The sequence below is a fragment of the Stegodyphus dumicola genome, chromosome X1 (genome assembly GCF_044657685.1).
Source record: "Stegodyphus dumicola isolate Sdum_Otavi_A_Nest chromosome X1, ASM4465768v1".
NCBI classification, from domain to species: Eukaryota; Metazoa; Arthropoda; class Arachnida; order Araneae; family Eresidae; genus Stegodyphus; species Stegodyphus dumicola.
This window is the reverse complement of record NC_140780.1, coordinates 28,269,106-28,286,598: the sequence shown is the minus strand read 5'-3', so window position 1 is coordinate 28,286,598 and position 17,493 is coordinate 28,269,106. Positions and strand designations below refer to the sequence as shown.

The following is a 17,493-nucleotide window of genomic DNA, read 5'->3' as shown; positions in this document are numbered from 1 at the left end:
TTTTTTCCGATGGCAAAGAGGAAAGTGCAGGACATGTTATGTAATTAATCAGATTTGCTTTTTAATATGATGCATGGAAATTTTCTGAAATTTCAACACTTTAGATTCTGTTTTAACTTTTAGTATTGTCGCACTTGGAGCAGAGTAATCTTATAAGGTGTTTACGTTTTCCTTTCTCCATGCCTACGGGGTGCAACGTTAGCACACTCGACGCGTGTTCGAGAGATCCAGGTTCGAGTCCCAGCGAGGACATTGCACATTTTTCACGTCTCCCTGCTTCAAAAATTCTTAACGATTCTACAATCTCATAAACATACCTTTAATGTTTTCTGAACATTACTTTTTGAACTTAAAAAAATCCATCTGAGGAAAGCAGATTATATGCCTTTACATTTGTAATGATGCACATTTATATTTAAATACATGTATGCGTACTTAACTTGACGCATAAGCTATAGACAAGCATGCATATTGAATATTTTTACAATTCTTTATATTGATTATTTCCAATCCAAAAACAATGCTTGGTAAAAAAAAAATAACAGCATTTATTCGCATAATGTGCACCTGTGTACAGATATGTGCATACAAATGTTGATCGTAACTGTACTAAAAATATAGTTCCGTGATTTTTACTGTTCTTATTTTTTTAAGTAAGTGGTGGAATATGCACTGTTTCAAGTCAATACGAATCTTAATTTCTTCTCATATGAACCAAAGATGCGAAAAGCATGTCGTAACAAGATTTCCTGATTACACGGATGACTTTAGCACCTTCGGTAGTAAATGCCTCTCTTTCCACCGAAAAAAGGACCCTCATGGTGACCCCTCGCCAGGCAGCACGTAATTAATATCCCATCTCAGTGTTTTGGAAGAATTCCAACCCGGGTTCTGTTTATGATGATCGAACTATAGTACCGTACAAATATTACAATAGCATCGAATCCATATATATATGTAATAATAAAATTCCATAGTCAAGAATACACTTAAAATTCTAACTGTATGTTCTTTTCATTTTTAATGGCGACGTTCTCTTATTTGAAAGTACGTGGAATTAAATCCACAGCCCCGTAGTCAAGTTGTTTTCCCGCCTTTTCTACACGCACAGTTATAGAATGTTCTGGAAATATTTAAAGCGAACTGGATTGGCTGACGAGGCTGACGTCATTTCTTGGAAGCTCCGCCTTTCCAAAGGCTATAAAAGGTGTTGGTGTGTAGGTGTATTTAATTATGGCAAAGCACACGAGGGCTATCTGCCTAAAGGGAGGGATGCCTTTCGTGGAGGACTTTCTAAGGGAAACTGGCTCGTATACACGTTACACATGGGGAAAACCACGAAAACGCCCATGCAGCCAGCCCGTTCGCGGGATTCGAACCTCAGACCGAACTACCAGTGTTCAGCGCCTTTACCGCTCGGCCGCTGGTGGGCCGGCTATAAAAAGCACTCGCAAAAGAATGTCGGGGCTTTTCTTTAATGTCACGATGCAGTAAACTTCATACAAAAAGTTATTAGTAATTCTTTTTTATTTACTCCGGAGATATCTGATTTTGTAACTGCTATTTTCTCCTGAAGTATAATAATGGATCCTGTTTTTTAAAACTTATTGTCTGACAATTTAAGCTACGACAAAAGCTGGTACATCACACATATATATATATATATATATATATATATATATATGTAAGATAAAAATATATGAATCAAAATTATAGATTAAATTATAAACATAATTTCTTCCTCTTTATTCTAAAATTGTAATAACTTCTCTGCATTGCGTCATTCAAATTAATCATGCGATCTTACTTCACACATAATGCAGATCCCTCTCGACCAATCACCAAATTGCAAACCGAAACTTTCCTCTTCGCGTGCTTCCATCCTTCATAACTACGCACTTCAGCTTTTGCTCTCTACTGTGCTAAGATGTAATTTCGCTGGCTTGCTTTCTATCTAAAAAATATCAAAAATGTAAATCTTCTGTGGAAAGGCACGACTTAAAAAATATCAAAAATGTAAATCTTCTGTGGAAAGGCACGACTAGAGTGCCAAGTGATTGTGGCCACAAATATCAATTGGAAATAAAAATGGAATTAAAACTGCCTCGACTGCCAAGTTCTTTAAATACTACGCAATCAAAATTTTTCTTCAATATGGATCTAAGTACGCATCGACACTGCTCCGGCTTTTCCTTGTGCTTTTAATATTACATATATATATATATATATATTATATACTGGTACCGGTGCGCCAGTATACCCTATTGCACAAATCTAAAATAAATATAAAACTATATATCATAAATCATAAATGTACAAAAATTTATAACAGTATTTATTTAGTGTATTGTACCATATTATATCATTGTATAATATTGTTTGTATATGTGTCTTAATTATTTGCTATTCATGTGAATTATTTTCATATGATTTATATTAGTGTGCCAGTTTTATATCAGTATTGCAATGATGTATATATGCGTCTGTATTGGGACACCGTTCAATTAAGAAATTACAGCGAACCCTGAAGAAAACAGCTCCATTTAGTTAAGCGAATTTCACATACATTGTTTTCTCTAGCTTAATTGCTGTACACTCAAATGAGAACGCTTTAGCTGCTTGGCCGACTTCGCCGGAGTTGCTCTGACTAAGAAAAGACAACTTCTAAGGGACATGGACCTTGACGTGTAAATTCATTAAGACTAACTGGAAGAACTTAAATGAGACGATAAGCAACATTCCCATGTGGACTAGTTGTCCTGTCAGGGGTATAAAGAAAATCAGTTTTGTGTCTTTGTTCAACGTTTTAGTTACTGAGAACAGATCCCACGGAGAGTTTTTCCCACAACACAGATCCTAACGATCGATGGGATTTTATCGATGGGATTTTATCGATCGATTTTATCGATACGATTTTATCGATGGGAGGGACAGCTCTGAGGATAATCGGCGAGCAGGGTTTCCTTTCACTTTAGAAGTGAGACTAAAGTAATTCGTAAAGTAAAGTAATTCATAAGAGTATTCTTCCAAATACTCTTATGAACGAAACAGTTGTGCACGACCGGTCGAGAAAATTTGCTAGAATATTTGCTTTACGCTAAAACCATTTTTAAGTTAATAAATATTTGATTCTTAGAACAGTTCACAAAAGAAATATAGTAAATAATTATAGCGGGTACAGTAGAATCTCTGCTATTTTGTACAGAAACCTGAGGTTCCTTAGATCTAGCATTTCTCTGCACTGGTGAAGTGTTGCAGTTCTCAAAAGCCAAATTCACAGATTCCATGCCTAATTTCTGACTATTTTGTCAAGCACTGCAAGTAAGCAAACATTCACATGTTCCTTGTGGCTTTAGTTTCATTCCTAAAATCTGTTGAATTTTACAACCAAAAGAAGCAACCATTGATTTGTTGATATTCTCCTCCCCCCTTTTTTTTGCTTTCTTCAGCTACGTTTCCTCAATACTAAATCAATCAACGATCGATTTCTAATTCGTCAATGGTACACGCATCGTATTTGTATTTTATCATCTATAATCATATCTAAAATACTTTGACTTCGTTGATAAATAATTGTAGTACATATTTATCTAGGCCAGGGTTTCTTAAACTTATTTCAATCGCGACCCTTTTTTATAACTGAGATTTTTTTCGTGACCACCAGGACCCCGTAATATTTACAAAAATTTTGTGGGACACCATAAGTATTGCGCAAATCCGACACACGCGTGAGTGTAACTGTCAATTTTTTTTTCTTGTACTGTAATATCCTTTTGCAATTTTAGGTCATTAACTTTAATTTCTAATTTTAAGATATAAAAAATGTGAAAATTTGATAAAAAGTAACAGGCGGAATGAGAGCGTCATGTGCAAAGCAAGGATAGTGCGGATGTATTGAGAATACGGGAAAGCACACTAAGGCTATCTGCCTAAGGGGAGAGATACCTTCGTGGAGGACTTTCTAAGGGAAACTGGCTCGTATACACGTTACACATGGCGAAAACCAAGAAAACACCCATGCAGCCAGCCCGTTCGCGGGATTCTAATCTCGGACCGAATTACCAGTGTTCAGCGATTTTACCATTCGGCCGCTGGTGGGCCCGGAAAGCAAGGAAAATGAGGGTTTTTGTTATAAAAAGAAATGCGTCGAAACGTTTTCGTTTTTTTCTTTGTCTGTATGGTCTTGTCCTTATCTATTTTCAGATACATTGTGTAAAAATATTTGGTAACTGTAAAATTATTATAATAAGTGTTAAAGAAATATCAAAACTGCTAAACGTTTTGACTGCGGGCCCCGCGACCCCCAGTTTTAGAAACCCTGATCTAAACGACATTACATTCTCTCTTAGTCATTGAAGTGACAGGGAAAATGTTTTTTAAAGTTAAGGCGATCAGGAGTCATTAACTTTAATTTCTAATTTTAAGATATAGAACAATGTGAAAATTTTAAATAAGTAACAGAAGAAACGACAGCGCCACGTGCGAAGCAAGGAAAATTAACGTTTATATTTTAAAAATAATGCGTTGAAACGTTTTCGTTTTTTCTTTGTCTTTCTTTGTCTTATCTTTATCTATTTCCAGATACATTGTGTAAAAATGTTTGGTAATTGTAACGTATAATAAGTTAAAGAAATATCAAAACTGCTAAAATGTTTGGCGAACCCTACTGCAGGTCTCGCCTCACAGTTTAAGAAACCGTGCACTAGACAATGTGTAACTCTGTGCGTTGAGCGTAAGAGAATTACTGGTTTAAAAAGCGTTATAACGATTCTTCATTTGTAATACAGATTTGATATGGCTACGTGCAGTTTATCTTATTTCCTAAGCTTGAAAATCCATCTTAAAGGGCATAAAAGTAGAGGATGGCTAAAAATGGTTAGAAAGCTGCAATGATGGATTGCAAAGAATCCTGTCAAACCATCCTTCTTTGCTATGAACAGTAACAAAAGTGCAGAAAATGCTATATTAGATCAGAACCAATTTGTTTACGTGTTAAACTGCAACTTCATGAAAGTTTAATGAAAATTATTTTTAAAATACTGCTCATTACTTTTGGAACATGAAGTACATATTTTAAAATCGTGAATAGCATTGTCATACACTTCTTTTAGAAATAAAGAATCTTCAAACGCTTCAATAATTGCCTCGTATGAAATTTCGTTAATTAATGAAATAATGCATAGCCTAAAGCTCTTCTAATAGAATTGAAGCAAGTAAATCTTAAAAAAATTGCTGTATTAATTTGCTGCAAAGGCTTCATTGGCATTCTCAGAATGGAAGCTACCATTATAATAACAGGGTAAATCACATGTCTGTCGTGTATTTAGAAAAATAAAACATGATAGGCTTGTGATTTACTACTCTACCCTTTAGCTTATTATTCCCAAAACAGTTTCATCCAAAAAATCTCCACCATTAAAACAAAGGAATGAAGGGAGGAAAAGCAAGAGTAAAGTTGTTAAGTGCTTGCTCATTTCCAAATGCACTGAACTCCCTAAGGTTACGCATCGTTGCGGTTGAATTATTCGGGCGTGGCATAGAGGTAGTCTCTTTATCTATTTACTTTTCCATTACGCGGGAAAATTGACTTCGCAGGGGATCTTTTGTGCTTCGGGGAGTCAGAAGCTTAAAATTAATTCAGAAAGACAAAATGACAGCATTTCAACCTTTTGTTCTCTTAATTTTTGCATAAGTTATAGACTTTTGTTCACCGCTAAAATATTTGAATATGTGATTAGTTATTAAACGAATTAATTAAATAATTATTTTTTCCGATGGCAAAGAGGAAAGTGCAGGACATGTTATGTAATTAATCAGATTTGCTTTTTAATATGATGCATGGAAATTTTCTGAAATTTCAACACTTTAGATTCTGTTTTAACTTTTAGTATTGTCGCACTTGGAGCAGAGTAATCTTATAAGGTGTTTACGTTTTCCTTTCTCCATGCCTACGGGGTGCAACGTTAGCACACTCGACGCGTGTTCGAGAGATCCAGGTTCGGGTCCCAGCGAGGACATTGCACATTTTTCACGTCTCCCTGCTTCAAAAATTCTTAACGATTCTACAATCTCATAAACATACCTTTAATGTTTTCTGAACATTACTTTTTGAACTTAAAAAAAATCCATCTGAGGAAAGCAGATTATATGCCTTTACATTTGTAATGATGCACATTTATATTTAAATACATGTATGCGTACTTAACTTGACGCATAAGCTATAGACAAGCATGCATATTGAATATTTTTACAATTCTTTATATTGATTATTTCCAATCCAAAAACAATGCTTGGTAAAAAAAAATAACAGCATTTATTCGCATAATGTGCACCTGTGTACAGATATGTGCATACAAAATTAAGAATGACAGATTTATACAGTAATAAATTGTTTCAAAATATCAAAAGCAATTACCGCGAAAAATATTTAAACAGCATTTTTAAATTTACAAATGAAATGAATTATTTGTAACCCGTTTTGATTAAAATTCAGGTCATTAATTGCATTAATTCAATGTATAATGTTGAAGAAAGGAGAATATATGCATCTGAATGGAAGCGGCAATATAAAAAAAGGATGTAACATATATGAAGATGATAGTAATAGACCGAATAAAAATGAATATAGTAAAACGAAAATGATATAATGTAGACGATGAATAGAAGATGGATAAGGAGTACTTCGGTTTCTTGGTATTTAAGTTGCAGGGGTTACACATACGGGAAAAATGATGAGCAAATACTGGTAGATAATCTCTCAGCAATGGATTGTTAGATAATTAGAAATAATAGATACCCATAGGTAATAGTTAGTAATGGTGAATGAAAGGAGCCTAACAGGAATGGTCGAGTATGAATTGCGCCGGATGAAGGAGAATATGATTTTTTAAAGATACTGAGACCCTCAGAGAATCTGCAAAAATATGAAAATTTTTATGACTCGAAGGCAAATATGCATATAAAATGAATACTAATTTTGTAAAATTATTAAATTTATTGATTTATTAATTTTACAAATCTTTGATTACATATGAACTTTTTTATGACTCGAAGGCAAATATGCATATAAAATGAATACTAATTTTGTAAAATTATTAAATTTATTGATTTATTAATTTTACAAATCTTTGATTACATATGAACTTTTTTATGACTCGAAGGCAAATATGCATATAAAATGAATACTAACTTTGTAAAATTATTAAATTTATCGATTTAGAAGACGCGAAAAATATGCTATGGCCTCGCCGGGACTCGGATTCCGACTTCCCTGTTGCCAACCGGACATACTTCGAATTACACCACGAAGGCACGCGGCAAGGAGGTAGAAAATACCTTACATTCTCCCCCAATAAAAAAGCGACTGAGGAGGAGGAGACCCAAGTGCCAAATTCTGGTAGCAACAAGTTATCGTCCACCAAGTTTTAAGTTTGAGCGCCACTTATAGAGTGATTAGCTTATTGATACAGGAGATGTGAAAAATGTACTGTGCTCTTACCGGAGTTCTTTCAGTTACATTACGAAGGCACGGGATAAGGATATACTTTACATAAAATGTTCACCATAATGAAAACTGTAAATAAAACCTAATAAATGAGAATTTTAAGATGCATGTTGCAACGAATTTAACATAACGTATGTTATTTTTTCATAGTACGGGCGCCAGCCAAGTTATTACCTTGATGGCCAAAACGAAAGCACACTCAGGCAGCTTAGAGATGGATCAACACTTAATGGAATTAGAAAAATAAAGCCAAGATATTACGGACAAGTATCAGCTGGGCAGCCATTTGCAGCTTCTAACAGTAAGTAAAACCTCCAACATTATTATTTGGGAAAATGCTCGCTGTTTAAGAACATTTAGTTAAAAATCTGGCAATGGATTATGCACATACGGAACGTACTGGATTATTTGACAACACTGTTACACTAGGGTTACCGCCTAGGGAAAGGATGCATTTGTGAAGACCTTTTTAAAAACAATTTGACTCATTTCATTTACGTTGCATATCGGGAAGCTGTTATAGAGACAACTACTCGAAGCATATAACAGTTTTTAATGAAAACCTATCTTAAAATATAATCCAAAATATTTTCCAGTTTTAGTATTTAAGGCTTTTATATTTATGAGGAATTTATGAGGAAACTGGGTTTCGGCTCAAACTGATAAACGGAAAGCCATACTTTATTTGAAGCTTTGACTATACTTCCGTAAAAAATATATATTCTAAAATAATCCAAACTCCTCAAATTTGCTATTTAAAACCCTCTCAGCGGTCAGGGTTTTTGCTAAGAAAGCACAAATTTCCTAAAACTACTATGAGAACAAATTATGTTTTTGAATTTAATGTAAAAACACTTCTGGTATTACATACCTGGATTGTGTACTTTTGATATATTGGCTTACTTTCTTTGACGTATTTTAATATGCACGTATATATATATATACGTTCTTACAGATATCACAAAAAACATTCTAGGCCGTATATATACGGCCTTGACGCTTAGAGGGTTAAAATGAGTGCGAACAATATATTACATTTATATGAATTAAATGCATTCTTGGAATGCTAAATGCAACGAGAATAAGCTCATTATGTAGGCAAGCTCCGTTATGAAGCAATTAAATTAGCTTCAATTCTCTATTCATTTTACTTTTGTGTTGGATCACTTTTCAAATAAAAAGATGCTGCCCCTAAATGTTATCACTATGTGTTATTTTTAAAGAACTAATATTTCAGATATAAATAATATATATAATAATAACGAATATAAAAAATATTTATATTAAAAATTATTACAATAATGGAAATTCTAAAGGTGCTGTTTTGAAAGATTTTGTTTTCGTTTTCTGTTTGTTGTTGAATTTTGCGTGGCATCAGTGCATAAATGTGATGTTCACTAATTAAACTAAAATGACAAATAACAAAACTTATCATGTTATTAGAAAAACTAAACACTAAGATCTTAAACTGAGAAAAGCTTGAAAAAGCAATGTATAGTAACATTTTAAAACTTTAGCAGAAACTAAAAATAGGCTGCTTTAAAAATTTTATTGATTGTTAAGTCATTGATTCAAAAATCCAAAACTTTGTATGACAAGAGCATGTACTACGATCCATGCGATGTTTTCAAATGAAAGCATGAGAACTGATGTGTGCATGAGCACGCACAGTTTTACCGTTCACTGATTCGGCTTACAGGTATTGGTATTATTCAATTATGGCAAAGCACACGAGGGCTATCTGCCTAAAAGGAGGGATGCTCCGTGGAGGACTTTCTAAGGGAAACTGACTCGTATACACGTTACACATGGGGAAAACCACGAAAACGCCCAAATTCGGCTTACAGAATTACTAAAAAATTAGTAATGTTGTACACTATTTGATGTTATACATTTTACTAAAAGCTGAATTAAAGCAGAAACCGTTCATCCTCACATACGAAAATTTCTCTAATGCTGACAAGGATAGCTTACGATCTTTGTCTCATTGACTAATTTTAAGGTGAAACTTTTGGATAGAGCAGAAACAGTTATATCATGTTTAAAGCAATGTAACTGTAGATCGAAATAAATAAAAACAATTACTATAAATCTCATCTACAGAATGTACAGAGGAAGGACTGATGTGCAATATCAGTGAGTTTTAGGTAGATGCATTTGGCAGTAAACATATGAAATAATTTTATTTTTAAACTTATGGATCGGAAGACAAAAGCCAGTGTGTAAGCCAAACAAGTGGCTAAGTAGTTAAAACTACTGAATACAGGGAATTCGATCTGGACTCGATCCCAGGCGAACGGACTTAATACGTGGTTGATTTTCTTCGTTTTCTTCATGTGTAACGTGAATAGGAGCTAGTTTCCCTTATAAGGTATTTCTCCCGTCTTCTTAGTGTGCCTTCATGGTGTAGTGGTCTGCATGCTGGGTGCTTATTCTAGAGGTCCCTGGTTCGATTCCCGGCGAAGGCGTTGCCCATTTTTCAAATCTCTTGCTTCCAAATAACCTAATGTCTCTAGAGTGACGCAAGAACTAAAAGTGTGGTGGATGATGATTTTCCACACTCCAGGATTTGGCCATTAGGTTCCCTTAAACTTCAGTCGTACTTTCAAAGGGGGAGTATATAAGGTATTTCTCCCACCTTCTTAGCGTGCCTTCGTGGTGTAGTGGTCTGCATGCTGGGCGTGTATTCCAGAAATCCGTGGTTCGATTCCCGATGAAGGCGTTGCTCATTTTTTGTCTCTCCTGCTTCGAGATCAGCTAATGTCTCTACACCCTTAGAAAGTCTTCCTTGAAGGCATCCCTCTTTTTAAGCAGGCACCCCTTGCAGGCTTTGCCATTATTCGAATAACCATAAACAGGCAACTGTGTGAGGTACTTTTTTTCCTCCTTATATTAGGTACCTTCATAGTATGATGGGAAGCATGTTCGGCTAGCAATCGGAAGATTTTGAATACTGGTAAGGGCACTGATGAATATTCCTATTTCCGGCTCCGAAATTAACCTCATGTGAAACACAGCAGCAGATTCTTCCATTTAACCTACTTTAAACATTACATTTCAATGCGTGATATTTCAAAATTGGCGATTTAAAACTATAACCGAGGAAGTGAACAATATTTCTTCTGAAATTTGAGCTAATGCATGAAAACATTTTGCTTACCGTCTCAAAACATGCAATGACTTTGCTTAAGTATTTCCAATAAAATTGGATACTTGAGGTATCAGCTTATTTAACTACTCTGTTTTTATAGATATAGCTATAAAATATGAGCTTTTTTAACAGTATTTTACATGTATACTGAATTCTGTTGTTACTATGTCTAGTTTTATACACGTTGACTTGCTAGTTGCATTGTACTACAAATTAACATGTTTAATAATTGAATCATCTGTTTTTGAAAGGAGACCTGATTTTGTTATTAAGTACATTTTTTTGCGGTAGGGCTATTTTTAAGTACAGTAGAAGTCCATTAGTCCGGCATCCAACAGTCCGGAATGCCCGATAGTCCGGCATCGCTCCGGAAAATTGTAAAAATTTTGGTTTTCTCCAAAAGTGTGTCTTTAAAGCAAATAAAACCGCTCGAGAGCTATTCGGAAGTTTTCGGGGTAGTTCGAGATCATCTGGAAGCGCTCGGTATTGTTCGGAAACAATTAGCGTCCGGCTAGTCTCAGCTGTCACAACAAATTCAGGTGCAGTGCAGCTCCGTTAATCAATCACGAAGCGTCTTCGCCATTTTTTTGTGCGTTGTTGTTTTGTGTCCTTTCACATCGCAGTAAACGTAACTTTTGAAACTGTTTATAAAAAAAGTGATTTTCGTTCTAACTGTACAGTGACCATGTTTTCAAAAACCTAAGCCTTCGAGTTCAAAAGGAGAGAAACGAAAACACGTAACACTGACTCTCAATCATTAGAAATAAATTTTATACTAAACGCCAAAAGTCAAGAAAACAAAAAGACATTCGTGACTTTTTTAAATCTAAGTGAAATATGTTTTACAGTACGTGTACATACATTATATGAAATGTAAAATAAACTTTGTTGTATGTACTCGTATTTGCATACTGTATTTTTAGTTTAATTATTAACCTAATTGTTCTTATAATTACCGCCCGATAGACCGGAATTTTCGGTAGTCCGGCACCGAGCCGGTCCCGAACGTGCCGGATTATCGGACTTCTACTGTATGACAAAGGAAATAAAGTTTCAAATCGTGTATGATGAGTACGGCACATAATTATTTCCCATGAGCAAAACTTTTCTGTTTGGTTGAAAACGGAGAATTTTTGGTCCTATCCGTTCTTAAAGTAACAAATAATAGTGCATCTATACAAATAAGCTTTAATAGTACTTCATATTTATTGAAAAACTTTTCTAACAGGCTCCATATCCTTAAATATTGATTAAATACATATACTTCCGTTTATAGTTTCCCAGAATAAGAAACTTCTATGAAAACAACTTTGTAACTAATGAAATTTTTAATTAAATATAAGTTTGTGAAATTTTGTATAAATGCATAGAAAGTAGTATATATAACTTACTGAAGCATGAAGAACACTACGGTAATTGGATTTTTATTCTCTGAGAAACCTCACAGAACTTGAAATTTCATATTTAAAGAACCCTCTATTTTCAATGCTGAAACGGTTTTCACAAAATTTTTTATTTTATTTTGAGAAGCACTTTATGTCGAAAGTCTGTTTTAAAAAACAAAACCTTCAGTCGGTTTCTTCGAATGATCTGTAGGTTATTTCCTAACTCTCGATTTCTGTATTACTCCTATTATATATATCTCCGTGCTCTCTTCAGTTAATTTTAGCACCTAAAGTGTTTCCTTTAAATGTTGGATAGTAGAAGAACGTAAGTAAGTTTTAATATATAGAAAATAACTTTAAATGTTAAAAATGTTCTTGTTTGTAATGAACTAATAAATCCACATGAAATTTGTAATTCTAATAATATTAAACGAAGTTGAATTCCCAGGATTCTGATGCATTCTTTGCCTTTAATAAAAAAAAAAACTTAATAATTTTATGCATTGTATTTAAAAACACATTACAAAGGTAGACTGATGAAAGAAGTACTTGATAAAATTTGAGAGAGCAGAAAGCAATACATAAAATTATTTTAAACTTCTAATGCATATTTAAATAATTGAAAGTCTTCTGTTTCAGAACTGACAGTGACGAAATCTCAGATACGAGAGCTCATATCAGAAGGCAACTTGAGTGCGTTAGAAGATTTAGTTCTACAAGGGCAAGGAGACAGACTTCTGGGAGAAACATCCGCTGTTCCTAAAATCCAGTCTTTTTTAAGTATTGTGCCAATGTACATGGTAAGGGATTTTTTGTCGAGTAATAATACCATAAATCTACGTTTGAGGTGATCCTAATAAAATACTGCTATAAAATTTACTGAATGAGAGTTGAGTGTTTTCTAATAAATTTATCTTTCGTCAAGTAATCTTTAGCTTGGTAATGGAGAAAACTAAAACATGGGTTGAAAGTGAGCGCAGGAACAAGAGCGTTCATGGATTTAGATTCTGCATGATGCAATTTATTTTTCAACAGCTCTCTCTCTTATGTTTGTTGTTTATTTGCAGGTAAAATTGAAGTCAAATGAAACAGGATATAATAAATGAATTCGTGAAAATTGTAGCGAACAATGCAATATAATTCCAGAAAAGTAAATAAGTAATCAGACTATTTCATGACCTGAATCAGCTTTAACAGTTTGAAATTCTCGTATAATTGGGGTAGTCTTTGAAAAGGGACTCTCCGAAATATCACTGATATTGCGCACGCTATACGCTAAAGCGAAAAAATAAAGCAATCCGCTAAAAATATGGTTACAAGTTATAATAAATGAAACAGGATATAATAAATGAATTCGTGGAAATTGTAGCGAACAATGCAATATAATTCCAGAAAAGTAAATAAGTAATCAGACTATTTCATGACCAGAATCAGCATTAACAGTTTGAAATTCTCGTATAATTGGGGTAGTCTTTGAAAAGGAACTCTCCGAAATATCACTGATATTGCGCACGCTATACGCTAAAGCGAAAAAATAAAGCAATCCGCTAAAAATATGGTTACAAGTTATAATAAATGAAACAGGATATAATAAATGAATTCGTGGAAATTGTAGCGAACAATGCAATATAATTCCAGAAAAGTAAATAAGTAATCAGACTATTTCATGACCAGAATCAGCATTAACAGTTTGAAATTCTCGTATAATTGGGGTAATCTTTGAAAAGGAACTCTCCGAAATATCACTGATATTGCGCACGCTATACGCTAAAGCGAAAAAATAAAGCAATCCGCTAAAAATATGGTTACAGTGTACTGAAAATAATCAAAGATCGTGAAAGCGCCTTGGATAATGCAGAGTCTAGAAGATACTCAAGATTCTTATCAAACATGATAAATACCTGTGGAAGTGATTTCCTTTCCTGTTCCTATTAAATATCGCAAAGGTTTCTTAAGGTGATGCACGTTATTAAAGACAGAATACTCAGAATGCAATTAAGAATTAAGGAATGTAATTAAGATTAAAGAATGTAATTAATTATTCCAGACATTGCACTTTGAATAATTTTACATCTCTTACATTTCCTAATTCTGATGCTAATATATTATTATAAATGTATTACATTTGTTGGTTGCAAAATATACTGTTTCATTTTCTATTTTCTATGTAATAATATTTATTGAAACTGAAATACCGTAACATTAAATATAACCTTAGATCCCGTACTTTAATATAGATTTTGTAAGCAAAGGTTCTCCTGCATAATTTATCATTATTTAAGAGCAGGCAAATTGCAGGGGCTGGAGATAATTATGCGCATTTATATCTGAGGTGGTGAAAGCTCTTGAATTTTAAGTCACTCTAGGAAACCTGCACTAGGACTGCACCAATTCCGGCCGAATTTCAGCGGTGCTTGAAAGTAATGAGCGTGTACAGACGGAGTAAGAATAGGTTATCATCGCGTGAGAAAGACATCAGTCATTTAATTATGTGAACCAAAGAATGAACGGAGCTGCAGATGCAATGCTGATGTCTCTCCAGCCTTCAATGTTTGCACTACAGCGTGCATTGCATTGCGTATAGGTAATGAGTAGGGCAGGAGTGTCCAACCCGCAGCTCGCATGCGGCCTAAAATAAGTAACAATGCCGCCCAAGAAGTGAGAGCGAAGCACAAAATTAAGTATCAAGACCCCCATTCCAATGATACAATTTACATTATAACAATGATTTTTTCCGATGATATCCCTAATACAAATAATAATGCAATTAATAATGCACATTTTAAAAATGTTTCTGTAATTGAACTGGAAGTTACAGATACAAACTTCAGGCAACTTATGTAGAATACTTCTGTGCTCACGTTGGAGTATTTTAAGGTAAGAAACAAAACGTATTTCACAAAAAGGATATTTCCTGTATTTCAAATTCAACATATAATTTCAAAAACAGCAACAGAAAATTAATTTTCTTCATTGTTCCTTGATATCAGATAAGCATTCTCTAAAAAATAATTTTTGTAATAAAACATTTTTGTTGCTATTATATAAAGTGCATGTGTAATATTTTAGCATCTACATCTTATTTTTAATATTCCTTAGGAAAGAATTTACGACGTTCACCGAGCAGTGATGAGAGATCAGCTGGAACATGTAGTCATACTCTTAGAAAATAGAAAGCTAGCTATGGCCAGAGATCAACTTGGAGCTACCCCTCTGCATAAAGCTGTCTGGTTTGGGCATTACAAAATTGCCCATTATATCAGTCACCAATTTCCAGAGACACTAAATGCTATAGACATGGTTAGTCGCTCTTTAATGAGATTTTAATGAATGGTTCACAACATGGTCTTTCTTTACAGACTGCAAAATGTTTTTATTTTTATTTACAAACTACTTTTATTGAAAAATTATTCTTATTAAAAATGTAATTTTGCCGATGAACAAGCAGCTTTTCCTCATTATTATATTTACAGCATTATTTAGTTTGTAGTGCTATAGATGCAATTTTGACAAGGTGGTGGTGTATTTAATTATAGCAAAGCACACTGGGGCTATCTGCCTAAGGGGAGGGATGCCTTCGTGGAGGACTTTCTAAGGGAAACTGACTCGTATACACGTTACACATGGGGAAAATCACGAAAACACCCATGCAGCCAGCCCGTTCGCGGGATTCGAACCTCGGACCGAACTACCAGTGTTCAGCGACTTTACCGCTCGGCCGCTGGTGGGCCCTCAATTTTGACAAAGGCTACTTTTCTTCCTTGGAGGTTTAATTATTCATATATCTGAAAAAAGGTTCTAAGGTATTTCTCCCACCTTCTTGGCGTGCCTTCGAGGTCTGGTGGTCTGCACACTGGGCGCGTATTCCAGATGTCTGTGGTTTGGTTCCCGGGGAAGGCGTTGCTAATTTTTCATCTCTTCTGCTTCCAAAAATAATCCCAATGTCTACAGAAGTGGCGCCGAACTAAAAGGGTGATGGATGATGATTCTCTCCACCCAGGATTTGGCGACTGGGTCCCCTAAAAACCCCAGTCGCCCTTTAAAAGGGAAAGTATACACGGTATTTCTATCACCCTCTTTGCGTGCTTTCGTGGTATGGTGGTCTGCAAGCGGGGCACGTATTCCAGAGGTCCGTGGTCCGATTCCCGGCGAAGGCGTTGCTAATGTTTAATCTCTTCTGCTTCCAAAAAAAAAAAAAAAAAATCACAAGGTTACATTTTAAGAATTATTACAGTTTATAATATATTATCTTAAAAATACTTTAATTTATATATAGTTCACAATTTAACTCTAACTGTACTATTTATGCTTTCTACGAAATCTAATAAATGCTTAAGTGTATCTATTGCAATTCAACACAAAGGCAACTGAGATGAATCTAATTATTAATTACGCTGTGTTCATATGCAGTCAGTAATATAAAGTATGACTATTTTTATTCCTATAATATTTGCTGCTGAAAATCATTTATCCTTTCTGAGTGAGTTGCTTCCATGTTGATCATCTCACATCCTTTTTCTTTTTTTGTTTCGGGAAAAACGGTAAAAAGAGATACTACTTCTCAATGATTTACTGTTTAAATAGAGTCTGAAAGGTGTTTTTAATGTACAAATTGATCTTCAGTGGTGTCGATTAAAAATGCTTCATGTTACTAAATTTCTCCTAATATGCTTGGGTTCAAAAAACGATTGTCATTTTATTGAATATATTCAAAAGCAATTCATCATTTCATTCATCTAATTAGGGTCCAATGCACAAATATGGACGACGGGGCCAAATCTCTTGCGCAAAGGCTACATAATTATTTTATCGAATTAGTAGGTATAAGTGGTGGTATTTATATGAACTATTCAACGAAATACCTAATAACTCATATTTTTTCATTTAAAGTTATTTAGACAAAGTAAACAAAATTTCACATTTTGTATGCTTTGATTTCATGCTTCCAGTTTATTTTGTGTTGGATAAAATATAATCTTACTTTTTGATGGAAAAATTAGAGATGAAGGAAAGATCCTAAAGAATTATTTTTGATTTCATTACAAACCTTAATAAAAATTACGATATTAATCCAGTTAAATTATTTATCAGCTGTAATCATGTGTATGAATAATCATATGAATGAAAGAAATCTAAAATTTAAAATTTATGCAATTGAATTGTTTATCAGCAGCTCTTTTTAATGCAACTAAATTGTTTACTTACAACTTAATTATTGCGTAAATACTATTTTAAAGAAATTCAAATTCTGTCCATAGCGGAAGAAATTATTTCTTTTGTCAGCGGAAGAGAAACTTACCATAAAAAGTTATAAAAATTTTTAAAATGCGCACCTATATAAACGTAACAAACTCACAGTGTGTTTTCAAACTTTCAGTGTGTTTTCAAAACAAACTTTCCACTTATCGGCAGTTGTTTTCAAAATAAAAAAACTGAAAGTGAATTTTTTTGTA

The 17,493-nt window shown here is 34.0% G+C and overlaps 1 protein-coding gene across 1 annotated transcript in view; it reads left to right on the top strand.

Annotated features, from left to right (window-relative positions):
- The window catches only part of LOC118199015 (uncharacterized), a 321,168-nt gene that overhangs the window by 223,302 nt on the left and 80,373 nt on the right, over positions 1-17,493 (top strand). Inside the window, exons 5-7 of the mRNA XM_085807260.1 lie at positions 7,655-7,805; positions 12,680-12,840; positions 15,140-15,340. Coding sequence (XP_085663386.1) covers positions 7,655-7,805; positions 12,680-12,840; positions 15,140-15,340 — 513 coding nt within the window. The remainder of the gene's footprint in view (positions 1-7,654; positions 7,806-12,679; positions 12,841-15,139; positions 15,341-17,493) is intronic.